The sequence below is a fragment of the Babylonia areolata genome, chromosome 18 (assembly GCF_041734735.1).
Source record: "Babylonia areolata isolate BAREFJ2019XMU chromosome 18, ASM4173473v1, whole genome shotgun sequence".
NCBI classification, from domain to species: Eukaryota; Metazoa; Mollusca; class Gastropoda; order Neogastropoda; family Buccinidae; genus Babylonia; species Babylonia areolata.
Window position 1 is genome coordinate 29,812,493 of NC_134893.1, and position 15,416 is coordinate 29,827,908.

The following is a 15,416-nucleotide window of genomic DNA, read 5'->3' on the forward strand; positions in this document are numbered from 1 at the left end:
ATATATTTTCCCCAGCCTTCACACAGTGTGTGTGTGTGAAAAAGGTGTCTCTGTTGGTTAGTATTGCTTTACACTTTTAGGCAGAACATATGCATCTTTTCCTGAGATTTTATTGTTTGTGCTTCCTGAACCCCCAATATTTTTACAGCGCATATGTTACATCTGTAGTCTTTTTTTCAGGGTTTTTTTGTTGTTGTTGTTGTTGTTGGGTTTTTTTGTTTTTGTTTTTTTTATGGAATGCTTTACTGTCCCTATCTTGACAACAGAAAGAAAGTGCACACCAGTATTTAATGTGCTTATCAACTGCCAAGTTAACTGTAGATATATTGGTATGTTAGTTTCAATTCCATGTTCGTGTTGACTGAATAAGTTTTGTATGTTTCAAGAGATGTTGGTTACCTTTTGCGTGTAACAGAGTGAAAGAAGTGTGCTGAAAGTGGAATTCCAGTCTAATCTAAATACTGCAGATAGTGATAGTGCACTGTGATGTACACCCACATCACACACTGGTATGAATATCTGCGCATCTGTTGTCGGTTGCTTTACATACGCTGAACTATTGGTGTAGCATGCAGTTTGTTTCTGTAACATGAGCTCTTTTTGCTTTAAACAGAATGTAGATACCATGAAACATGTACTATTGTTGATGCCCCTCCCAGCAGTGTTATATGTGACACATGATTATAGAATGAGAGTGGAAATTCATAACAAAGAGAACTGATTATCGAATGAGAGTGGAAATTCATAACAAAGAGAACTGAAGAGAACAAAACTTGCCCAGTGTCAACATCACTTGGCCATTTTACTTTTATATAATACATGTTAGATCATTCTTTGATGCATTAAATTTGTTACATGTTACAAAAAAAAAAAATTATGTTGCCTTTGTAATAGTGATTAGAATAAGTGAAAATGTCCCTGAAACGATTCTTGGCATTATCACTTGTAGATGAATAGAAATCAGAAGTTTCAGAGGGGACAAAGTAAAGAAACAACAAATCTGGATCATTCCATAAAATTAATGCACAGTGGTTCATAAGGGCACACTTCAGAATGCACATTTCTACCCATCACTGACCAGATGAAAATTCTTGAGTATGTACATTTTCAGTTCTCATATATGCTTATTGACAAAATCATAAATGCACTTACGGCTTGCAGCCACAAAATCTGTGCTCTGAAAGGAATTCGTCTTTTAAGGAGATGAGATTTTTCAGTGGTTCTGTACATCAAACTAGTGTTGGTTAACACATTTATTACCCAATATTCCTGTCCAGAAATGCAAAGCAAAGCCTCCAAATATCAGCAAATCAGGCCAATTTTATGTGAGAGTGCTAATTGTAGGGTAGAACCATTGGTTCAGGGATGGAGATGATGGCACACTTTTGAAGCACATGTTAAAGGAAGCAAAGAAAGAAACCCTTGAAAAACAGGTTGTTGCAGGTTGTTGGGGTGTTTTTTTTGTTGTTGTTGTTTTTGTTTGTTTGTTTGGGTTTTTTTGTTTGTTTGTTTGTTTTGTTTTTTTGTTGTAAAAAGAACATGATTCATAAGAAAGACTGGGAAAACCTTGTAAAACCTTTTTACTTAACAATTTATAAAGAGAAACATATGATATTAGGTCATGTCAAACTATTACCATCAGAACAGCAGAAGAGGCAACTGCTGTGCAGACTATCTGGGCTAGAATTTGATTATAGCAGAAATATCTTGCCCAGGTTACATCCCCACTCTCAACCAAGAGGGCTTTTGGATAGTCAGCATTGGGATGGTCCCCAATGGCCTCCTAGTTGGTGAGCTGTAGTCCTTCACAAAAGACTAAGACTGTAAATGAATTCCCATCCCAGACTATAATCATTGATTTTAAGAATTGATCAGTGTAACATGGGTATTACAGATTGCTGCTTAGCTTGGTGCGGATGTATATAAAACATGGCTTTATCTTGCCATCAACAGTAGATGAATTTCTGGCTTTAAGATGGTTTTGCTTTTATGTTGTCTTTTTGAATTGGTCTGTCTTTATATTCAGCCACTGAAATTTATTTATTTTTATCTTTCTGTTTTAGCTCCTGGTGCTTCTGTGTACAGTACCATTGTACTATCCATGCACTTTGTCTGCTCATAACCTTTTTCTGCTCCCACCTTTTGTTTTCAGGTGCATGTTAGGCAGTGTTATCAATTTTTGTTTCCATTGTTTTGTGTCACTGTTGTGGTGATAGCAGGTTGAATGAACCACTGCTGATTGCTGAGCTTTTAGTGAACTCTTACATTTATTTGCTCATCTAGGCTTGATGGCAAAGGAGAGATGGTAATCGTGATATTTTTGTACTTCTGGCTGGGCAGTGACGCAGTGTTTGATTTTGAGGAAGCTAATTTGCGCATGTAGTCCCCCAGTGCTTTAATCTGGCTTGCTTTTAGCTCATACTCTCAGAGTGATCAATTATTCAGTTATGTATATATGATTCTTTGTCCTTGTCATCTTGTCTGATTTCTATTCATTTTTAACTTTGCTTGTTTTTAGCTGCTACCTCCAGAGTGATATATACCGGTATATGATTATGTGTTCTTGTCATCTTGTTTTTTTTTGTGGGTTTTGTTGTTGTTGTTGTTGTTTTTGGTGTTTCTTTTTTTTGTTGTTGTTGTTGTTGTTGGGGGGTTTTGGGGTTTTTTTGGGAGGGGGGGGGGGGCTGCTTAATAAGGAGTCAGCATTTTGATTGAAACTTTAGAAGCAGTCTTGACTCAAAAGAATGTTCATGTGGGCATGTGCACATTTGTTTTGTCTCTTGGGTGTGAACATTGTGATTTTAGTGAGAGTGGATTTTTGTGTTTAGTTGCCAAAGGCTTGGTTGCTGCCCCAGACCCTGTCCTTACCACTCCTATGGGCCATTGTTCACTGTCCAGTATCTGAAGGAAAAAAGACAGTGTTGTATTGTGGAGTCAACTTTGTATTGTTTTGTTGTGAAGTCAGCTTAGATAATATATAAAGATGTTTTTATTCATCTGCTAGTCAAGCTGCCGTATCCCTTTGACAAAAAAAAAAAAAAAAAAGTCTGATTTCTGCCAGCACACACTTCAGTTGTTTTAATACTTGGACTATTTTCACCAGAGCTAGTCAGTATATATGTTGTTGTGTTAATGTCTTTGCAACTTATTCCACATTCAGACCATGCCTGTTATGTTTGAATGTAGAAGCAAGGAATATGTTTAAAACTTAAATCTGGGTGGTGGTGTAATAATGATAAAACTGAAAGCATTTTTCTGCAAGATTTGCCACTTACTCACATTACTCTGCTATCTTGACAGGATAAAACTGAGATTCTGTATCTGTACAAAAGAAAGACCATTGAAACTATATCTATACACAAAAGAAACATGTTATTGGAACCGTGTATGCATACAAAAGAATAGTTTTCTGTTTTGTCTTTCTTTTTCTTTTTTTTTGTTGAGATTTTTTTAACCAAATTATTTTTGTGAAGCAATTTATATGACATATCACTTTAAATTACAGGGGTTTTTTTTTGTACACACATCATACACACACCCAAAACACAGAAGCTGTCATGTTTTTATGCTTCTGAGAGTGGTTTCAGTTGTAATTGTGCGTTTGTGGAATGGTAACCTCAGCCCACCTTTCATTTACTTCTGCGTTTTGTCCTTGATTCTTTTTTGTACAGTACAAAGGAACTGCGGAAATATCAGTTTGGCTGACACACGTTTCACCTTTCCAGTTAACACTGCTATCTCTTGCCTTCATCCTACCTCAGCCAGCTGTTGGTTTGGTTCTACATTGTGTCTTTTCGGGCTCTCACTGGCCAGCCCAGGAGAGATACAAATTGTGTCCCCACGTTCTGGCATTTCTACGCCAGTAGTTTCCCCTTTTCTGTTGCTCTCTTTGTGTCTGGCTTTTCTTTCAGTGGTCTCCTCTATTATTATTTTATGCATTGCTGGTCAGTTCCCATATATGGTTTCTAGAAAGCCTTGATATATTTTTTTTTTAATTGATATTTGGGCACTCTTACTATCTTGCATTTGCTAATTTGGCATTCTTACAATCTTGCTTTTTAGCTGTTGTTTTTTTGTGCCTGGGATATGGGAGTTTTTCTAGTTGTATGCCTGTTATAATTATGTTCATGTTAGTTTTTTTAATCTTCTGATGAAAACTTGATGGAATGATCAACACCAGAAGTGAGTGTACATAAATGTGACTGCGCTAATGCATAATTTTCTTATCCATGTAGGGTTTTGTGTGTGTGTGTGTGTTTTGTTTATTCAGGTTCTGTGTGACGGATACTTACAGTTTTTCAGTGCTGATATGCCCCAGTGTGGTCAGCCGTGCTATAAGCAACGACAGATAAAAAGACCAGCTGGCTTCTGTAGGGCCAGTCCTGTGGAGATGGAGTTGAAATGGAGTTAGAGCTGTGAAGCATGTCCAGATTAATCAGAGAACTCAGTATTTGTCGGAGAACCCAGTCTAGTGTCTTATGAGTTCAACTGTTTGAACACAGTCCTCACATCTGCCCCTTGCTATGTTGGTTATCAGCACTGTGTTTTTCAGAGTTTTTGGCTGTCCATGCAGATCTCTTTTTGATCAGTATCTGTCCATTATTATATTGCCATCCCACTCCCTCTCTCTCAAACATTCAGTTTTATGTGTCTTTTGTTGTTGTTGTTTTATAAATGTATTTTTTAACTTAATACATTTTTCCACAGACTGAACAATGGATTTCCTGTTTTTGTTTTCCCTTACTATGCAGTGGAACAGTGTTGCAGAATTAAGAGCATGAAAAGGAAAAACATAATATGAAACGGATATGGGACGTATTCAACTCAGAGACTAGAAACATAAAGCGCTTGACCCTGATGCTGAAGGTGGCAGTGTGTTCCCATTGGCTCGTTTCCTGACCAAGACATGGTAACAGAACATAGCCCAGGTACATTGCAGACACTTCACTGTTAGCAGTGACAGGTGACAGGAAATGGACAGTGCCCTGACAGCGTGTAAAATAACCCACTGCAACAGAAGGATTGTCCCTCGTGAAATTATGTTTAAAAAAAAAGAAGAAAAAATCCATTTTGTTAGTGAAACAAATTTTGCATGCAGAAAAAAAAGTCAGCACTGCATTTTTTGGCAATACACTCTCCTTGGGGAGAACAGCCAGAATTTCATGTGAGAAATCTGTTCTGACAGAGAAATATAATACAGTTCAATACAATACAATGCAGTCTGGCCTGGGTGAACCAGATAACCCAGTCTCTGCTGGCCCTCTTTGCTGCACAGCCTTGTGTTCATTTTAGTGCTGTCATGTTTTTGTAAATTTAAATCGTAGGCACTCTCCTGCAATGGTTTGGCATTCAGCAGTTGTACCGCGCTCATCAGGAATATAATTACCATTGCTTCATTCATTATGTTTTTGTAAGCTATGCATTTCTTTTATTGTTATCATTATTATTATTCTTGTCATCATTATTTTTGTCATTATTCCCCCAAGAACATTTACCATCATGCTTCCATTGTCACTGTTGAATCTGGGTTTCGAGTGAGTTCTTTTATATTTTTTGCTGCTGCTGCAGCTGTTGTGCATTAGGTGTGTGTGAGTCAGTAGTCTGCTGTGTTAACCTTGTTTGGAGTTGGATTATATTTTACTGCCCACTGCTCAAAACTAAAGCAATTATTTCCTCTTTGTATGTCTATTTTTACAAACTTTTTTCTCTTTTTTTAATTTATTTGTATTCATATGTCTCTAACTCACATTGTGTTATATTTTCCCTTTTGTGTCAGCTTACATTATTTTATATGTTTCCATTATCTATTTGAATAGTCTCTATTTTTTCTTTGTGGGTGTCTGCCAGTGTGCTGCCAGCCTTTTCTTACATGGTCAGAATGCAAAAGGAATATTTCATCTGCTTGTCACAGACTTCCAGTCTGTGTGTGTGTGTGTGTGTCAGTGGTGTAAATGTATAATCTTAACCCCCCTGTACCTCTGTAGTGACTTTTTAAAATTTTGTTGAACTAAACAGAAGTGATGTTTTTGTTTTCGTTGCTGCTTGCCTCCAGTTAACTACCCGGTTCCTTCTTTCCTTGTTCTCTCACTGTGCCAACATATTACAAAATTTCTGAATATGATCGTCTGTGTAGAATTTTATTGTTATTTCAGCTATGACATTTTGTTGTTATTTTCACTGCTGCTTAACTTTAATGTTGACTTATTTCAGTCTGTGTGAGCAAGCAGGTTTGGTATTCACTGTATGTTTGAATATACGCATAGCCGAACCATTGCCAAATTCAGCAGGCCACCACCAGCACTGAGCCAGTAAACTACTGGCCGATTTATAGGGTGAAGATAGGGACAAGACAGTTTGAGTCCACGTGCATAATGATGCCCATAGATAATAATATACCTGTCACTGGTCTTGTGTTGGAACAGATTTTTGTTGCATTTTTTTAATATATTTTATTAAAGTTTTTGAGGTCCATTCTTCCGTTGAAAACTCATGCTGATAAATATTGGTTATTTTCACTATTGTCATTGACTTACCTGTTACTGACATTGTGTTTGTCATTTTATATTACCACCAGTGGTGTCCCTGTTAGGAACAGGGCAGGTACAGTGTTATACTGTCTGGTTGGGACGTGCTACACTCATTGTGAATTCACTGGGGGGTGGGAGGGACCTGGGGGTGGGGGTCTCAATGCTCAAGTTTTCCAGGAGTGAAAGTTTTTCATTCCAGTTTGTGACAGTGTTTCCTGCATCATGTGTGAGTCAGACTGGTCACTATTTCTGTATGGATACTTTTTACTGTGTCATGTATCTCTCTGGCTTTCCCCACTCTTTTTATTTCAGCAGTTTGCTGTGTTGATGTGTTTTTCTCCTATTATCATGGTTAACTGTAGTATGTTCTGTTTTTTTTTCTTACTGTTTGGCTTGGTCTGCGATGAATTTTTTTTAACTTCTTTTTTATTTATTTATTTTTTTTATTTTATTTTTTTATTCAATGACTTTTTATGTGTAATAACATGAAAAATATTCTTCTTTAAAAAAAATATGATTTCTTTTCTTTTTTTTTTTTTCTTTTTTTTTTTTTCATGAATTGAGAAATATTTTCATTGAAAAGTTGTGTGTTTAACATTTTAACAATTCCCTTTTCTTACAATGTGATATTAAATTTGTTTTTGCAGCAACCTTGTTTTAGTTGATTTTCTCTCTGTGTCTCTTGTTCTGTCTCTGTTTGCCTGTCTATCTGTGTCTGTCAGTCTCTCTCTCTCTCAAGGTTTTGTATGTGAGAGAAAGGAATTCTTTTATTTTACCTTGAATAACAAAAGCAAATAAAAGCACTCCAGTTGTGAGGATGTTCTGGGTGCTAGTCTTTCAGGCGAGACAATAAACCAAAGTCCTGTGTACAGCTTGCACTTAGCCCATGTCACCCATGGTGACAAAAGCGTTCCTGCCATTTAAAAAAAATGATAAGGGTGCAGGAGGCGCCATAATGATAATAATATGCAGACTTATATAGCGCAGTGCCCCCATCTCAAATGGGGCTCACCGCGCTTTACAATAAGACATACAAATTTCAGACTAAGCGACATAAAAATATGTACAAAAAATGAAATGAAATAAAATAGAATAAATAGACGTATTCTCACATCACATTTGCTAAAATATACATATTTCAAACTATAATATATGCATATTTCAGACTGTCTCACATCACACTGGCTAAAATTTACATACTTCAAACTTAGTGACATAAAAATGTGTAAATCATCACAGACAATATCACAGTCACACATCACATTAGCCCAAATCACAGCAAGGTAAAAACATGTCACATTCTGTTATTCACCCTAGTCAAAACATGCACCAAGGAACCAGGCCTTGGAGAACCATACCAAAAATCATCACAAATACACACAAATCAACTCCAAGAGCACGTCCAGCGATCGAATCATGCAAAGCAAGCATATACAAATAGAAAAGCTCTACTTCGAAAAATACGACTTGAAAAGATGTGTTTTGAGTGCTCTCTTGAATGCTGTGTTGGGGGTATGACAAATGTGTGAATTCCACTGTTTTGGTGCAACAAAAAAGAAATGTTCAACATTAGTTCTTGTGCAAATTCTTGGAATAGTGTGCGTATGTCATATGAAGAACAGAGTTGTCTGGATAGTGAATAGACAAAAGTAGATCTGAAAGATAGACGGGACAAGAATCGGTGAAGAAATTGTGACAAAGGACTGAGAGTTTGTATTGTATTCGTGCTTGAAGGGGGATATAGTGAACTTTTTGCGTGGCCAGGGAACGCGGAAGAAGAAGAAGAACTTTTTGAAGTTTGTCAACGTAGTGTTTGGGGCAGCCAGCAAGAAGAACGTTTCCATAATCTAATCTAGATAGGAGAAAAGAACAAACCAATGTCTTTGTGGTTTCTGTGGTTAGATATTGGCGAATGGAGCTGACTTGTCTGCATATGCTGACCAACAAATGTGGTTGATGTGTATGCCAAGTGCCATGTCATCCGAAAGCATGTACCCTAAATTGCATGTGGATGCTGAGAAAGGTATATCTAAGGTTCATACCAGGATAGACAAAGGCTTGGGCAAGTCAGCAAATGAGTGCTTTGGGTGACTAAGAAGTGCTTTTTTTAATATTATTCAGTTCGAGTTTGTGATCTGTCATCCATGATTTGACAGATGTGATGCATGGCTATAAAGTCTGCATGGTTTGACCTATTTCTGTAGGGTGACATGTTCTATAAAGCTGTGTGTCATCTGCAAAAGATTGATTGGAAACAAAGTGACTTTGAATGAGTGTATGAAGAGGTTTGGAGTACATGATGAAGAGTATAGGACCTAAGACAGAGCCCTGTGGAACTCCGAACAAAACAGGTGCTAGTTGTGATGCATGATTGTTGGTGGTGACTGTGGATGCAGAATTGTTAAGGTGTTGGACTTCTAATCCAGGGTTCAATATCGTTAAGGTGTTGGACTTCTAATCTAGGGTTCAATATCGTTAAGGTGTTGGACTTCAAATCCAGGGTTTAATATCATTAAGGTGTTGGACTCCTAATGCAGTGTTCAATATCGTTAAGGTGTTGGACTTCTAATCCAGGGTTCAATATCGTTAAGGTGTTGGACTCCAAGGTTCAATATCGTTAAGGTGTTGGACTCCTAATCCAGGGTTCAATATTGTTAAGGTGTTGGACTTATAATCCAGGGTTCAATATCGTTAAGGTGTTGGACTTCTAATCCAGGGTTCAATATCGCTAAGGTGTTGGACTTCTAATCCAGGGTTCAATATCGCTAAGGTGTTGGACTTCTAATCCAGGGTTCAATATCGCTAAGGTGTTGGACTTCTAATCCAGGGTTCAATATCGTTAAGGTGTTGGACTCCAAGGTTCAATATCGTTAAGGTGTTGGACTCCTAATCCAGGGTTCAATATCGCTAAGGTGTTGGACTCCTAATCCCGGATTCAATATTGTTAAGGTGTTGGACATCTTATCCAGGGTTCAATATCGTTAAGGTGTTGGACATCTTATCCAGGGTTCAATACCCTCTTTCAGCCTGGTGCTATGTCCCTGGGGAAAGGCACTTCACTCCAATTTTCCTCACTTCATTCAGGTTTGAATGGCTGACTTGTTTGGAGAAGGTTAAAAGAGAGGAATGAGTCCCAGTCTTCTTACTCTAAATCCTATAGACACAGAGGGTATGAATTCACTCCCCTGATGGCTGTAAAAAGCCATGGGACCTTTAACCTTTTTTCTTTTTCTTTCTTTAAACAAGTGACAGTGCACTCTCCATGGTGATGTATTCTCACCAGGGAGAGCAGCCCATGCAAATTTCACACAGAGAAACTGTTGTGACAAAAAGTAATACAATACTTTTTTACATTAAAGTACAAAGCAGTAACTTTCTTGAACTGAAACTACTGGATCTTTAAGTTAAACTGAAGGGTCATGTCCATGCTATAGATCCAATAATTATCTTAGATGGATCAAATCTCTCAAAAGCCAGTTACCAAAGGCCAAGTCATCATGCCCTACAAAACAAGCAAAGAAGAGCATGGCAAACATACTTCTCTCTAACTGTACACTGCTGCACCACATCAAATACAATCAGCAGACTCCCACATATGTAAATGGCATCCACCATAAACAAGGCTTCCAGAATCAATAAGTCAGCTGATAAGAAAACAAAATTTTCCCTTTTTCAAAAAAAACTTCGGCCTAATTGCTTGGCTGATTTGATAGACTAGTTCACATGCAAAGACAGCTCACTGCACGAACCAAAACCATTAAAATTCAGTATAAAAATTAAAAAAAATCATATTCAATATCAATTATTAGATAATTAAGTAAAGATTGAAACAGACAGATTAGCTGAATGAGATAATCGCCACAAACCTACACTGATATGTTTAATGTAGCAAGCCATATGTGCTGCTCTGTTGTGCATTTTTGTAGCACACGCACACACACAGCGCTAAATGTTGTACAGTGTGTGTGCACGAGTGAGTTCATGCCTGCATGTGAGTTTCATTATGTAGGTACGTATATGTGTGTGCGTGAAAACACATAGACAAATGCACTCCCCTACTCACATCACAGAGCAAGAGTTTTTCACACAGAGAAAAAAGAGTAATATTTGAAAAATGTGCTCTGACAGCGACATGCTCTTACATACTCAATATTCTGTGTCTCTCCTCTCTCTTTGTCTTTCTGTCTCTGTCGATCACTCTGTATGTATCTTATCCAATCCTTTTGTTCGTGATTATTTACAGCTCAGTATATTTGTTCGCATTCCTCTTCGAGAGGGACCAAGGCCTTCGCTGTCGGCCTGAAATGAATATACCCATCTTCAGTCTTTCCAGTACTCTCTCACACGTACGAGCGCGCGCGCGCGCACACACACACACACACACACACACACTTGCTCGTTAATTTTGTGAACAAACAAACAAAAAATGTTTATGGAAGCAATATAAATACAATGAAAGAGAGCCGAGTGATTTCCCTTGACCTGAAACGCGCCAAAGATGACAAGACTGCATGGCGACGCTGTGTGTTTTTCAGTTGCCAACCGCATGGGGAGACAAGCAGAGGGGGAAAAAAAGTAGTCTCCTCATGTATGGACTTGTCATACAGAAATAAAAGAAGAAACGGAAAAAAGAGAAGCTTTGGCTCTATTCATACTTGACACTGTGTTGTTGTGGATTTGTTTTGTGCAGGCGCTTGTCGCGCGGCGCTGGCTGAGTTGACGTAAGGACGAGCCCATGTTGACAGAAGTAAACAATGGGATCGAATTCGGTCGTGAAGACCGTCGCAAAGCAATTGTGAGTTTGCTTTCGGTTCTGTGTGTGTGTTTATTTTACGATTCGTCTGACAAACTTTGATGGCCGTGGTTCATGTTAAGTTGTGCTTTAGGGCGTTTGACAATTCACTGATACAACTACAGAGCTGAGTTGTTTGTTTTTCGGTAATTGATAATTCTACAGGTTGTTTGTTTTCAGTAGATGTTCATTGATAATGCGTATTTAGAGCCGAGCCAGGTTCGTTGTTTTGAAGCAGATTTTTCAGTAATTGGTATTTATTGTTGTGGATATTACTGTAACACACACACATAATACACACACCAGTAATTCCTCATGTTCTAAATAAGTTCAACATATTTTTAATGGTTGGGTAGAATCTCTCTCTCTCTCTCCCCCCCCCTCTCTCTCTCTGTTTCTCTCTCTCTCTGTCACACACACACACACAGACACACACACACACACATGTACATGCCCGCATAGGTGCATACACACACATACACACACATACAACATATGTATATACTTATACCCATGCATTCATGCTCCGCCCCCCCACCTCCCTCCATTGCACACATACAAATAAAAGCACACACACATGCACACCCCCATCCCCTCTCCCTAACTCTCCATACACACATGTATGTGCATGCATGCACACACATGTGAGAGCGCGCACACACACACACACACACACACACACACACACACACACACAATTTGATCTTGATAATTGTTATTGAAACAGATGGAAACGTCCTTGTCAGCAAACCCACTTACACCCCCTATATACCTCACCTCTTATAATCTGTATTCATGCCTGTTTATTTGTCAGTTGTCCATGGTTGACTTGAATAGCTGAATAATATCATTCTATTGGCAGAAAATACTACTTTGATGTGAAGTGCCTTGAGGACGGATTTGATCTGTCAACTCATAAAGCGTCAGATTTGGGACACCCATCTCAAAGAGCAGTATGTATGCAGTCTTCTTTAATATCATTTTAAAGTAACAACTCTGTATATGTGTCTGGAAACATCAGCAAGTGCTGTAAATAGTGGTTGGTTTAGTTTGAAAAATATATACTGTGAGTGTGATACACATTTATTCTCGCCACAGAAATTATAGAACATCATTAGCAACATCTGTGAATTTACAAATGGCTTCATTGTGCTCTTTGTCTTTACTTTATACTTCCACTAATAGAAAGTTACGGGGTTTTTGGTGCTTTTACTGTATGTGTGTGTATTGTTGTTTTTTCATTGTTCTTTTATGTATGCCTGTTGTACATAAAGTATCATGAAAAAGTTTGAAAAACTAAAGGTCGAAAAAAGAACTTTTCCAAGAAAATTAGCTGATAGTGAAAAGGAAATGTTTTCTATAATAAGATTTTCTTTTTTTCTCTTTTTGAAAATTTACTTTAATTTTGTTCTTTTCTTTTTTTCTTTTTTTTTCTTTTTTGTTTGTTTGGGGTTTTTTTGGGGTTTTTGTTTTGTTTTGCTTTTTGATAGTAAGAATGGTAATCTGATTGTATTTGGTTTACATTTATTTGATTTACAGTAAAGGTTTTGGTGTCGAATTTGGCTTCAACAGTAATCATTATTGTATATATATTAGCTTGTTGTTGAATTGCTTCCAGTTTATATATGACAGAAAGAGATAGGGAGAGTATGTGTGTGTTTAACCCTTTTTTTTCTTTTTTTTGTGTGCAAATCTGTTCATGTTGTGTGCAAACATATGTGTGTGACTGTGAGGGCGTGTACATATCACAGTAAATGTTTAACAGACACACGCCCACTCGCGCCTGCACATACCCACATGCATGCATGCATGCACACACACGCACACATGCATGACCGCACACACTCACAAATATTATAATCCACTTCATTTGTGTGTGTGTCTGTGTGTGTGTGTGTATGTGTACATGTGCATGTGTCTATGTGCTTTAGGAAATATTTAACAACCATTAAAATGTTGTCATCACATACAACATTGTTCATTGCTTCATTGAAAGCATTCAAGACAGATTTCTCATGGTCATTTTATTTATATAACAGATTTTTTTCTGGTCATTTTGTTTTACCACGTGTTACAGTACATAGAGTTGTAGACTAGAAGCAGCTGGACAGTTTGGTTTATGTTTGTTATAGAAGTCCAAACTGACCACCACCAAATAAAGGAAAAGAAAGAGTGAGATAAATGGCTTGGCAAAGCTATGTATAAGTGCCATGCTACGCAAATATACATTGTAATTGTTTGAGCCTGATTTGCAGTACATATTTAGATTGTGTGTGTGTGTGTGTGTGTGTGTGTGTGTGTGTGTGTGTGATACACATGGTACAAATGCTTTATAAGGATTAAGCACTATTCCTGATTAAAACCACCAGCATGCTTTTCCTCAAAACTTATGCATGCTTATTCTATCATGCATCTTTCTTTTGTTTTACCTTTTATTGAAATGTTAATGCAAAGTATATAAAACATTTGTTCATTTTGATTTTGATTTCCTTCTAATTTTTTTCAGTATATGTATTGATCACCCAGTGGTTTAAAGACATTGTGGCTAATGTATAAATTATGCTGTACTAGCCCCTCGAGTGGAATCCTTATCTACTGGTAAGATTTTTACATACTTTAAAACAGTTGCTTCAGTGACTGAGGCATAGGCAAGAAATTAGTTTTGAGGACACATGTTTCAGTTTCAGTTTCACTTTCTCAAGGAGGCGTCACTGCGTTCGGACAAATCCATACACGCTACACCACATCTGTTGAGCAGATGCCTGACCAGCAGCATAACCCAACGCGCTTAGTCAGGCCTTGAGTGCATGCTTACATATTTGTGTACCTATGAAAGTGGATTTCATTTTTTTTTACGTAATTTCGCCAGAGGACAACACTCTCGTTGCCATGGGTTCTTTTTCAGTGCGCCAAGTGCGTGCTGCACACGGGACCTCGGTTTATCGTCTCATCCGAAAGACTAGACGCTCAGTTTGATTTTCCAGTCAAACTTAGGAGAAAGGGCGAGAGCGGGATTCGAACCCACACCCTCACGGACTCTCTGTATTGGCAGCTGAGCGTCTTAACCATTCTGCCACCTTCCTCCTTCGAGGACACATGAACAATATCCAATTGCACTTTAATCAGTTGGCTGCCATATCCTGCTCTTTCCAACTCCCCCCATTCACTGTGAAAATAATCATTAATGTTTTGATGATTTCAATGGGTAGTGGCTCGTGATATGTGCTATGTCTGTAGAGAGAGGGTTTTTTTTTCATAACATTATTGTTTCATATAACTTGTTTGCTTAAGGAGCTTTTGACAGTTGTTCAGCTCATACAGGCTTGTACATATGTAGGCATGCTGATACATGTACATGTATGCATGCACACCACCCACTCTCACACATCATCTAATAACTCAGATGGAGCAGTTCAAGCACATTTCTCACATATCAAAGAAGGTTATTCAACGAAATGCACACAAGAAATTAAAAAAAAAATTCTTTATAATGGTTGAGAGGAGAGGAGAGGGGAAATAACAATATTCTGGGATACAACTGATTTTGGAGGGGATCTGGAAACAGAACAAAACTCTTGGGTGAAAATTTCATGTTATGGCCATGGGTTCACTTGCAGCATTGTTGATTGTACCTCTGTGCAGGTAGGTGGGATGGTGGTTGGGTGTATTTATATCAGAGACTGTGCACCCTCGACACTATAATATGAGCATCTGATTTGGAAGTGAATCTGAATAATTTGTTTTTACTGGGATGGGAACTTGCACAGTGGAAGGGGAGTGGGGGCAGAGAGAGGGAAGGGGTGTTCTGAGTGGGGAGGGGGGCATGGAGGAGCTTGTGTGTTGGAGAAGGAGAATGTTGTGTGTGTGTGTGTGTGCATGCGTGTGTGTGTGTGTGTGTGTGTATGTGTGTGTGTGTGTGTGTGTGTGTGTGTGTGTGTGTGTAATTGTATATTAATTTATATACTGACTTAACTTGCTCACCTTCCAGTTCTTGTTTATTTGTTTCATACTGAATATGCATTTCTGTACCCGTATACAGAGATAGTAAGCCAGTCTCGAGTCTTACTTATTATACCAACTTACTTTTCTGTCAGCAC

At 38.0% G+C, this 15,416-nt stretch overlaps 1 protein-coding gene across 4 annotated transcripts in view; it reads left to right on the plus strand.

The window, feature by feature from the left end:
* Positions 1 to 11,104: 11,104 nt before the first annotated feature.
* LOC143292636 (uncharacterized) overlaps positions 11,105 to 15,416 on the plus strand; it is a 49,542-nt gene continuing 45,230 nt past the window's right edge. For 2 of the 4 annotated variants that reach the window (XM_076603111.1, XM_076603113.1), the window contains exons 1-3: positions 11,105 to 11,322; positions 12,182 to 12,272; positions 13,891 to 13,917. In XM_076603111.1, the coding sequence (XP_076459226.1) occupies positions 11,282 to 11,322; positions 12,182 to 12,272; positions 13,891 to 13,917 (159 nt within the window). In that variant the 5' untranslated portion in view covers positions 11,105 to 11,281. Of the gene's footprint in view, positions 11,323 to 12,181; positions 12,273 to 13,451; positions 13,492 to 13,890; positions 13,918 to 15,416 lie in introns of all 4 variants that reach the window. The other 2 variants (XM_076603115.1, XM_076603112.1) reach the window with 2 other exon arrangements.